At 37.8% G+C, this 12,295-nt stretch overlaps 1 protein-coding gene across 7 annotated transcripts in view; it reads right to left on the reverse strand.

The window, feature by feature from the left end:
* The window catches only part of ATP8B4 (ATPase phospholipid transporting 8B4 (putative)), a 227,926-nt gene that overhangs the window by 60,170 nt on the left and 155,461 nt on the right, over nt 1-12,295 (reverse strand). For all 7 annotated transcript variants that reach the window (XM_037054604.1, XM_037054605.1, XM_037054609.1 and 4 more), the window contains 3 exons: nt 11,952-12,160; nt 8,949-8,992; nt 2,295-2,460 (listed from right to left, as the gene is read on the reverse strand). In XM_037054604.1, coding sequence (XP_036910499.1) covers nt 2,295-2,460; nt 8,949-8,992; nt 11,952-12,160 — 419 coding nt within the window. The remainder of the gene's footprint in view (nt 1-2,294; nt 2,461-8,948; nt 8,993-11,951; nt 12,161-12,295) is intronic.

The following is a 12,295-nucleotide window of genomic DNA, read 5'->3' on the forward strand; positions in this document are numbered from 1 at the left end:
GTTGGTGGTTTCTTACAAAGTTAAACATACCTACACTGTGATCTGGCAATTTCCATTAAGTATTTACCAAAAAACAAATTTGTTACATATTTTTTAAGAGACATAAAATTGTTCATGGCAGCTTTACTCATACTAATGCAAAGTTTGTAACAACCCAAATATGCATGAACAGAGAATTATAAAGAAAAAAATATGGCATATTCAAATAATGCAATATTACTCAGCAATATAAAATGAACTATTATTGATTGATATGACAACATGGGTAACAAAAACACTGCCTTGCATGAAATAAACCAGACACAAAAGAACATATATCGGATCATCCCATTTACATGGAGTACAAGAACAGGCAAAACTCATCTTCGATGAAAGAAATCAGGGTGGTGGTTGGCTGTACAGGGGGTGGTGGTGTAGACTGGAAGGAAATATGAGTAGTCTCTCTGGAGTGATGGAAAAGATTTGTACCTTGATTGGGGTGATGGTTATAACAGTATATATAATTGTCAAAACTCATCAAATACACTTAAGATCTTTGTGTTCTATTGCATTTAATTATATCACATTATGATAAAATTAAATACTTGAAAAGAAAAATGATTATTATTAAGCTAGAAATTTGAGAAATGTCTGAGAAATAAAAAGTAAATTTCATTAATGAAGAAATAGAAAGAAAACCACAGCTCAAAGCAAGAGCAGTGCTCAAAGATTCTCCAAACTCAGAGTCAAAAAAAAAGAGGAAAGCAGGTGTGGTCTTGGGGGAGCATCAGGAAAATTAATTGAATTCCACTCAGCACTTCTGGACCATTTGGGCTCCTCCCCCCGCCAGCTTACTCCAAACAGCAGGCTGCAGTGACATTCACTCCCAAAATAGAATGTTGAAAATGTTCTTCAACACAAAGTGTACCATCTACTTGAGGAAACCTCAAAGATTGTTGGGTCTGGCAATCAGGATGAGAAGAGCCTGAAGTAGCTCAGAATTCCACAAGGATACAAAAAAAGAAAATGAGGAAAAGGAATTCAATGAATTTCATGTCTTCTCCAAGGCCAGACCTTAAGTACAAATCTCTCTCAAATGGGAGTTCTGGCACAGACTCCCAGCACTAGATCTGAAAAAAGAAAGTTAAACTCAGGTAGCATACGAATTCCAGGAGAGAGGAATCCCTCACCTACATGACAAGTGTGTATTTTGCCTCTCCCCAACCATCTCATTAGGCAGGCTGCTGTAATCAGAACCTATATTAACCATGAGGCAAACAGGGATTCTCAAACACAAATGAAAACAGGCAATCACAAATAAAAAACCTTTGAGAGCAACATAAAAGCTAGACACAAAACTCAAATAATAACATTCCATAAAATAAAAACAGAGAAAATGAAAGTGGAGAAAACAAAGAAGATTTCAAATTAAGTGTAATTAATATCTTCAAAGATATCTAAGAAAAATATCATAACATTAAAAACAGATTGCAATTAAAATAAAAGAGCATGGGAAATGAAATAAAGATAGACACAAAAGAAGCTTACTTGAAGGTATTGTGATATCCTCTGATGAAATATAATAAATTATTATTGGTATTAGTATTACAAAGATAAGTTTAAATCATAAATATAATTATGTGAATCCTCACAGCAATAAAAATGTGTGGAATGGGTTAATTCAGCATTATCAAGGGCAAAACTATGGCTGACTGTAGTTCCAACAAAGAAAAAATATATATACAATATATACAAATGTATGTATGCACATATATACAGACATGTCTATCACATGTATATGCATATGAATACATACAGTCTACAGTCTGTATATATTTTACTTTTGAGTAAAATTACTTGGGTAGCACTTTTTAGTAAATAGTTGGTAGTAGAAAGAAAAAATAAGTTGCAAATAAAATTAATTGGGCTTGAATGAAACAAGAAGCTAGTTCATTAACACCATTACCTACCCACCTCATTTCTTCAGTTTTCAAGTGGCCCAGCTGATTTTGTTCTATTTTAGGAACCCTGAGCTCTAAACACCCATCTCACTGGGAAAATTAATTCTAAGCATACACCTGATGGTCATCTGCATTTATTATATGTGCATGTTAATAATAAAAGATAAGTGTAAAACATGTGGGATGTAAATAAAGAAAGATACAAAGAAAAAAGCTAGTATGATAGGTAAGCCCCTTACACAAAACTGTATTCTTCATTAGAAAATCCTTCCAATTCCAAAAACATTAAATAAAAATATTAGTTCTGACTTAAAAACCAAGGCTCACCACTCAGACACACCCTCATTCACTCACCTGCACTGTTTTCCTCCGACATTACAGTGTGGCAGAGAGCAAGTAGCCGCAGAAACTCATGCACTTTGGGATCCCCCAGTTTGATGGATTCCATCAGACAGTGGTCAGAGAACTGAAATGTTTTATCTCCCTGGGGGTTGACTGAGAAATCCATAGGCTTTTTTTTCTGTAAGAGAGCAACAACAACCACAAAACTAGAACTCATTTCAACAATAATCTTTTAAAATTCAAAAATATTTCCTCTAAGCATTTTTAGTGCATTTATGATTTTTCAGCCTCAAATGTCTGGCACTAAAATGGCTTTCTGTTTCCCCGTTACTGTTAAATACTACTTTTCCTTTCAGAGCCATGCAGTAAACAGTGAATCTTCAGAAAGCCTATGAGGAAAAAATATCCAATGGCTATAAAGATCCTCAAATGCTTATTGCAACTCCAAAATACAAAGAAGCCCTGAAAACTGAAAGTTGTTTTCCAAAATTTACTCAATAGCAAAGCTGCACCTGACTTCACCTCATTTTGGCAGCAATACCTGACCTGCAAGGACATGTCTCTAATTATAGATTGTTTTGGCCTATTTAGTGTGAAGGAATAGTTTCTGAAGCAAACATGCTGTGTTTGACTATAGAACACTTTCTCAGATCTCACTGGAGATATTGCATAATATAATGACAGAATTAAAATTAGGATCTCGAGATATTGTGCACTCACATGTTCACTGCAGCATTACTCACAGCAGCCAGTCAGTAGAAATGACATAAATGTCCATCAACAGACAAATGAATAAAGAATATGTGGTAAAAGATCCAAAATCATGGTGGAGTAGGTGAAAGCTACACCCACCTCCTCCCAGGACCAGACTAGAATAACTAAGCTATAGTACAGTCAACCTGGAGGACCAACCAATGACTAGCTAAACAGAAGTTTTATGACCAAGGATTTACAGAAGATGCCACATCAAGACTGGTAGGAAGGGCAGAAGTGTGAAAAGAGCTGGACCCCCATGCCCACGGGTGGCAGTTAAGATCCCAGAGGGATATCTCAGCTGCAAAGTTTCCCCCAAGGAGCATGAGATCTTAACCCCACCCCAGGCTCCCTAACCCAGAGCACCAGAGCTAGGAGAAGGCACTTACATAACCACTGGCTGTGAAACTCAGTGGAGATTCTGTCCTCCGGGGAAAGGCAAAGTTTGCTAGAGACACAAGTGCCCTCATAAAGGGTCAATGCACAAAATATTCTTGGCAGCCACTCACCCTGGGCTGTAGGGGAAGGAAAACAGAATGGACCAGAGTCATGGGAAAAGAGACAGTGGTTTGTGGCACTGGAGAGAGAGATGAAGGGACAGCTGATAGGACCTGTGCTGAGTCCCTCTCCCACACCACAAATGCCATCTTCCCTGGGTGGAGCACTCCCCTCCATAGAGCATCAGCCTTGGGGAGTGCAGTAGCCCCACCTTCTGAACTCCCACCCTGTGGAGCTCACAACCTGCTAAAGAGCCAGGTTGTGAGGGGTTTAGAGGTCCAGGGAGACTCAGGGTGTAGCAGTCACTGAGTGGTGTGGCTCTGGGACAGTGGCCACACCTCTCTCCTTTCCCCAAGAATGACCAGTACTCCCTTTCTCAGGAAATCCACCATTCCTACCCTCATGACTCCCAGTGGCCCCTCTCTGCTGAACTCAGGCTTCTGGAAGAATCTGGAATACACTGTGTTGTATGGCTCTCCAACGGGGTGGGACATTTTCCCTTATATTTTCACTGGTGCAGAGCCCTCCCTTCAAATGACCAAGCCTTGGTCTGTATGGACCTGATAATTTCTCCTGGCCTCATCCTCATAGTTTCCTGAGGCACTGCCACACCACCAAGGTCTGAAAGCAACTGGCTGGTGGCAGTTAGACATGGTATATCCTGGGACTTATACTGAATAGCCTCAGACCCAGGAGGGGCATTAAAATTGAACCTGTATCAATCTGGTGAATATAACTCACGCCTACCTGGTGACTCACTGAGAACCTTCCTCATGCAACTTAAGTACTTCTAGAAGCTCTTTCAGTGACTGAGCCTAACAGGCAACCAGAAGGCAGAGGCAGGCAGAAGTGGATCTCAGAGTATGTTGGGCCTTTTGCTGACCTGCCCCCAGACTCGATACCGATGGAATCTAGCATTAGTGGACAGCTTGGTTCTTCTCATGCACACCCAGGCCCAGCAGAGCAGCCACAAACTGTAAATCATTTTGTAGTTCTGAACAGGTTGCCCAGGGCCAGTCATAAGCAGCATCTGACATTGAGCTGCACCAGAGCCCCTCTCAAGAGACCCAGTGGCCAGCTTCAGACAGCACTGGAACAGGGTCCAGTTAGCTTCACAAGTGGTATATCTCAAGAGATATTTCAGCAGACACCAGACTCTGCTGAAGCAAATTCTGCTTGGTATGGTCAGCACCTACACAGTAGCTTATACACTGGGGCTGAGGTTGGCCACAGTCTGTCAACTGGAGGGTCAAAACCATGTACAAACCAGGCCAATAGCAATCAAGAGTCGGTTATAACAAAAGGGCTCACATAACCCACATAAGGGACATTCCTGGAGCACACAGCCGCAGGTTATCAAGGATACTGTGCCACTGAGTCCCACAGTACACCTACTTACTATATATGACCACCCCACCAAGTCTGGGAAACAAAAGATCTACTTAACACNAAGTGGTATATCTCAAGAGATATTTCAGCAGACACCAGACTCTGCTGAAGCAAATTCTGCTTGGTATGGTCAGCACCTACACAGTAGCTTATACACTGGGGCTGAGGTTGGCCACAGTCTGTCAACTGGAGGGTCAAAACCATGTACAAACCAGGCCAATAGCAATCAAGAGTCGGTTATAACAAAAGGGCTCACATAACCCACATAAGGGACATTTCTGGAGCACACAGCCGCAGGTTATCAAGGATACTGTGCCACTGAGTCCCACAGTACACCTACTATATATGACCACCCAACCAAGTCTGGGAAACAAAAGATCTACTTAACACACAGAAACAAAAAGAGGTAGCCAAAATGGGGAGATGGAGAAACATGCCCCAAATTTTTAAAAAAATCTACAGGAAAAAAACACTAAATGAAATAGAGGCAAGCAATTTAACAGACATAGAGTTCCAAAAAAAATTTATAATTATGTTTGAGAAACTTAGTGATGACTAAAGCAAACTTGGTGAGAACAACAACAGCATAACAAAGATAGGGACTTTAAGGGACCTTTGTGACAACATGAAGCATAACAACATCCACATCACAGGGATACCAGATGGACAAGAGATAGAACAAAAAATGGAGAATTTATTTGAAGAAATAATAATTGAAAACTTTCCTAGTCTGGTGAAGAAAACACCCAAGCCCAGGAAGTACAGTAAACAGAAAGAGGCCCACATCAAGACATATCATTAAAAAAATGGCAAAAGTTAAGACAGAGAATCTTAAAAGTAGCAAAAACAAGGCAGTTAATTACTTTCAAAGGAGCTCCCATAAGAACGACAGGTCATTTTCAATAGAAACATTTCAGGGGAGAAGGGATTGGCATAAAATATTCAAAATGATGAAAAGCAAGGACCTATAATGAAGACTATCTTAACTAACAAGGCTTTCATTTAAAATTGAAGGAGAGGCAGGACCATGAGGCTTTGGTGAGGTTTGGAACCACGTGGCTTTGAGGCTCCCTTTGCCATTCAGCTTAGGAAGCTGGAAAGCAAGATGCAGCAGTGACAGAGAGCTCTCTCTTAGCAGTTTGGAAGAATGCAGGAGAGATGCTGCGGGAAGGAAAGGGGTGAAAGGACTCTTGCTGGTGGGCCATGAGAAGGTGCCACGTAATTTTGGATTAAGAACTGGAGATCCTGGCAACACAGCTGATGGTGCTGGGAACTGCAGGAGCCTGCCAGCCGAGCACAGATTCCTGGGAAGAACGGGGAGCTACCTGAGCCACAGAGTTCTATCTCTCTTCCTGAGATATGGCACCCCAGACTGGGGAAAGGGGAAAGGACAGACGGTGTGTATTTGTGGGTGTTTAAGGGATTTTGGGATTTTAAGATAGACATTAAGTCATTATTCTAAGTCTGTATAACTTTTCAATAAATAGTTCCTTTCCTTTTCAACCCAATAGTTCCTTTCCTTCAACCCCCTTTTCTATTATACATAGAAATATATATAACATATAGATATTTATAGCAGAGAGAGAAATAAAGAACTTTCCAGACAATACAAAGTTAAAGGAGTCTGTTACCACCAAATAAGTACTACGAGAAACTCTAATGTGTCTTCTTTAAGAAGAAAAAGAAAAAGAAGAAAAAAAAACAGAATCAGTTATAAACAATAAAATGGCAATAAATACATACCAATAATCATTCTAAACATAAATGGCTTAAATGCTCCAAATGTAAGACATAGGATAGCTGAATGGATAAAAAAATACATTGTCTACAAGAGACCCACATCAGAGCAAAAGGTACACACAGAGTTAAAGGGACGAAAAAGATATTTTATGAAAATGAAAAAGCTGAATTAGCAAAACCTATATGACAAAAACACTTTAAAACAAAGGCTATAATGAGAGACAAAGGAAGACACTACACAATGATAAAGGGATCAATCTAACAAGAGTAAATAACCCTTGTATAGTAAAGCAAAAGTTGATAGACATAAAGGGAGAGATCTACAATAATAGTCATAGCAGAGGATTTTAACACCCCATTACCATCCATGGATAGGTCTTCCAGACAGAAAATCAACAAAGAAAGAGCAGCCTCGAATGACACACTTAAGCAGATGGATTTAATTAATATCTTCAGAGAATTTCATTCCAAAGCAGTGGAATATACATTTGTTTCATGAGCACAACAAATATTTTCTGAGATAGACCATGTTAGGACACAAAAGCAGTCTCATTAAATTTGAGAAGGTTGAAATCATATCAAGCATCTTCTCTGAGCATAATGATAGGAAACCAGAAATCAATCACAAGAAAAAACTAAAAAGCACACAAAAACATAGAAGCTAAATAACACGTTACTAAACAATGAGTGGGTTAACAATAAGATCAAGGAAGAAATCAAAAGATACCCTGAAACAAATGTAAATGAAAGCAAAACAACCCAAAACCTATGGCACACAGCAAAGGCAATCCTAATAGGGAAATTTATAGCATTACAGGCCTACAGGCCAGAAACAAGAAAAATATCAAATAAACAATCTAACTTTACACTTAAAGGAACTAGAAACAGGACAACAAATAAAGCCCATGAATAGAAGAAAGGAAATAATAAAGATCAGAGCAGAAATAAATGAGTCTAAAATATATATATAAAAGTAAAACAAAGTTGGAAGGATCACAATACCTGATATCAGACTATACTACAAGTTCATAGTAATCAAAACAGCCTGGTATTGACACAAGAACAGCCATATAGATCAGTAGAACAAAACAGAGGACCCAGAAATGAGCCCATACCTTTATGGTCACTTAATATTTAACAAAGGAGGGAAGAGCATACAATGAAATAAAGACAGTCTCTTCAAAAAATGGTGTTGGGAAAATTAGACAGGAACATGGAAAAAAATTAAATTAGACCACCAATTTACACCACACACAAGAACAAACTCTAAATTAATAAAAGACTTAAATGTAAATTGTGAAACCATAAAAATTTGAGAAGAAAACATAGGCAGTAAATTAACCTCACTCATAATAAGAAAAATTAACATCAGAATGATTTTGATATAATGTTTTTCAAAAATTTTGCCAATGATCTAACTCTGATAAAATATTGTATTGATGAGGGTATTTGTGGGAGGGTAAATGGTATAAATTTTAAAGAGGGTAACCTGGCAACATTTATCAAATGATAAATGCACATACCTTTTGATTTAGGAATGCATTTCTAAAAATGCAACTTGTTAGAGAGCATAGAATCCATTTGAAACAGCACAAGTATACACTTATTTTTGCTGCATTTTCTTCACTAGCAAAATAAGAAATATCCTGAATGTCTAAGTGTCTCCATACATAAATTACAGAACATTAATATAACAAAATACTATTCATTCATTAGAAAGAATAAAAGAGTACTTTTTTTTACTGATCTAGAAAAATCTCCAAGATACATTGCTGAAAAAGGAAGTTGAAAAACAGTGTATACAAGTATATGCTACCATAAAATAATAGAGAAATATATTTGCTTGCATATACATCATTATCTCTAAAAGAATGAAAAAACAGTGGGAACTCTGTGTTTGGGGGACCTGAATAAGGAGGAATTTTGAACCACATGAATCTATTTTTTAATATTATGTATCTCATCTGGACATAATGGAAATCAAGCCTCCAGGAATTCCTCATTTTTTAAATTTTTAAAGATTTTATTATTTATTTTTAGAGAAGGGAAGGGAGGGAGAAAGAGGGAGAAAAACATCAATGTGTGGTTGCCTCTTACACGCCCCCTACTGGGGACCTGGTCCACAACCCAGGCATGTGCCCTGACTGGGAATCAAACTGGCAACCCTTTGACTCACAGGCCAGCCCTCTCCACTGAACCACACCAGCCACAGATGGAACTGGTATTTTTAAAATGTATGTATAATTTGAATTTAAAAGTAAGAATGAAATATTATCACCTCCATACCTTAATTATATCTGGCTTCTGATCCATGTCATTATGCACTTCACCTGCCAAACAAAAATTGAGAATTAAAAATAAACGAAATTGAAACTAGATTTAGACATTTAGTCTCAAGGAATACAGTTATTTATTAAAGCACTACTACTGGATGGCACTATGAGTCCAAACATAGACTTTGTGTTTTCCAGCTGTGATCCTCAATATGGTGACCTACACAGAGAGACACCCACATTTGTCCAAGATAGAACTAATATGTAATATACACGTAAGCAAAATACAAAACTTGTGATCACATTTTTCTAAAATTTTTCAGCCTGTTATTACATCATCTGAAGTGTTTCTCAGAAGCAAATTTTGTCTTCCACTTTATCTCCATTGTTGGGGAATCCAAAATTATACCCTATACAGACCAATTCTCATGAATGCTTGGGTTTGATGAGAATATCTTTGTGTATCTTAGATAGAGCCAGTCACATCTGTATAACACGAAGGTCAGATGAGCATGTAAACTTTAAACAATGTCAGTGCCTTCTGTAGGCAGAGAACATAGCCAACAAAGCCCTCTATCAGAGCTTTAAAAATTTCTTAGTATAAAGCCAATATGTGATTATTATAGATATTTGTAAAATACAGGACATTTACAGTAGAAAGTAATAATTATTAATAGTCCTGCCACCCAGAGACAACCAGTATTTATACAGTTATTTTCGGGTTGATTGATTCTATGTGTGTGCATTTGAATATATGAGTGTACATATACATTCATCACGCTATTCATAAATTTCTGCTTCCTGCTGTTTTTAACTACTTAGAGTTTGAAAATTTCTGCTGTCATTAAAAGTTCTTTGTGAATTTAATTTTGAATGGTTGTATGATAGTCCATGCAGCATAATTTATTTTAGATTTACCCTATCTGGAGGTTCTTAAGATTTCTTTCTAACTTTTGTTTGGCGTCTGAAGGTTTAATATTATTTGCCAAAACTATAATTCTTGTAATAATAATAAGAGTTATTTGCATCAATCCTGTGCCAGGCACTTATATTACCACTAATCTTTATAAAAAAAAAAAAAACTTGCCAGATGAAGATTTTCTTTCCTGTTTCATGGACGCATGAATTGAAGAACTGGGTTCGAAGTTACATGACTAACTCAAACTGAAGAGGCAGCATAGTGGATTTTTGAACCGCAGTCTCTCTTCTCACTACATAACGCTGTGACCTACACCAACACTCGACCAACAGTTACTTGTTGGTTTTCCGGGGGCCCAGGTCTCAATCTAGGATGCTGTGCAGCTGTGTGTGGAAGGAGTCCCTGAGCTAGTGAGTGAACCTCACCAAGCTCCTGGAATTTAAACTCTGGAATCTCAAACTCTGTGCTTATGTTCCAGTCATTACCCCATATGCAGTAACTCTAATAAATAGTAATAACAAAATGAAACTGTGCCTTCAGGTAAAATGTTTACCTCAAAGAGAGTTCACTCTTAGGGCTATGATGGGAGTGAAGAAAAATTAAAGAGGTATAAGGAAAATAATAGTTCTGAGTCAGAAAATAAATGATTTAGATAAATCAGAGTAGAATGTCAAAATTTCCCAAGGCCTAGATCTGTGATGTAAACAAAACCAAAGTGTATGAAAACAGGAAAAAGTTATTCTGAAACATTCTGTGAGTGCTTTAGTAAGAATATATTTTAATGACATCATGAATGCATCATGAATTATTATGGCATATAAATTGAGGGTCTAAAGGGGCTACTTAAATATTTCAGTTACCTTCCTGCATTTTATGAGGGAAATTAAAGCTTTCAGGGGATTTGTAAATTTGGAGATTTGCAAAGATCTTGGGTTATATACTTTGGAAAAATCAAGGGTCTTCTCTAAAAATAGCCTGGTGACAAATTCCCCTACAAACAAATCTTGGCCTGCATGTCTGATAACTTCCTTAACATCATTTCCTAGAAGTGATATTATTATATTATCAGTACGTGTCATGGTAAAGGAATTTCAAAGGCCCCCCAAATTCAAAATACCTCCAATACTCTAACTAAAACTATCCCATTTAAAGTATTCTTCTACTTTAGAAAGCCTTTAAAAATAATGTCCAAAAACACTTTGTAAGAAAATGTTCTGATGTATTTACCAGTCACTATGACAGTGATATACAAAATGCACAGTGTGGCTGGGGGCTTGGGGAAGTCCAGGTGGAGAAGCGTCAGAGGGGATTTTTTCCTCTTTTTCTGGGATTTCCTTTACTTCCTGAGATTTGTTGGGAGAAACGGGACACTCAAATCCAATGAAGTAAGATTGAGCGTCCAGGGGGACCTGACAGAAACCTTCTGCAGAGCTTGCATGCTCTCAGCAGAAGGAACTGTCTGCTAATTGGCCAAAGTCGCAGTGACAAGGGTCCCATCTAAATAAAATGCTTGAAGTCAAGTCTTATAAACACAGGCACTAACATCAATGCTGTTAGTGCTGACTGGAAGCACATATAAAATACTACAAAGAGGGATAGAACAAATGAGAGAGAGAGAAACTCAAAAGGACAACAGTGCGGTAATTGCTGGAGTAAGTATTTCTTTATTTTCTACCTTGTAGAGGTAGAAAAGAGTATGGGGGAGATAAATGGTAATGGAAAAAATAAAAATTAAAAAAAATACTACAAGGAATTTGTCCTCCCTGGGACATGGGTCCATTAAGTACCACAGAACTGAATCACACAGCGGGAACACCAAACAAAACCTCAGAGAGTGTCACATTTAAGCCCCTTCTCAACCTCCTCTATGAATGGTAACAAATCCAGTTTCATGTAAATCATTCAACATTCATCCAACTAATATTTAGTGGGTGTTTAATATTTAGTGAGTGCTAAGTATGATGTGAGATGCTGGTAGTGCCTATATTGACAAGAAGGCAGCAATGGTTTGGGGTTTCTTAAGAAAAAAATAGACTTGCTTAGTTTTTAAGGGACCACTAACAATACCATTTTTTTTTTCAGAACTGTTTCTCTTACCATAGATTCTTCCATTAATGGAACATTTTTTAAAAGTCATGATGTTTTGAGTGAGGGTGCCCGTTTTGTCAGAGAAAACGTATTCGATCTGGCCCAGTTCCTCGTTGAGCGTGGTCGTTCGAGCCTCAGCGGGTGTTGCTCTCTCAGTGTAATACATCTTCCGATCCCAGTTTATAAAATAACTGTGTCCCAGACGAATTACTTCCACACTTTCATCCATTAAAATGGAAAAAAGAAAAAAAGAAACGTTCCATCAGTTTCAGAACCTACAAAGCTTTGCCAAAGTAAGAAGTCTGCCAAAGTCCTGGGAGTTCAGAAGGAAATGTGGCTGCTTCGTCCCTAGG

Source organism: Sturnira hondurensis, unplaced genomic scaffold, assembly GCF_014824575.4.
Source record: "Sturnira hondurensis isolate 20B ecotype Veracruz unplaced genomic scaffold, ASM1482457v3 Scaffold0008196, whole genome shotgun sequence".
Taxonomy (NCBI): domain Eukaryota; kingdom Metazoa; phylum Chordata; class Mammalia; order Chiroptera; family Phyllostomidae; genus Sturnira; species Sturnira hondurensis.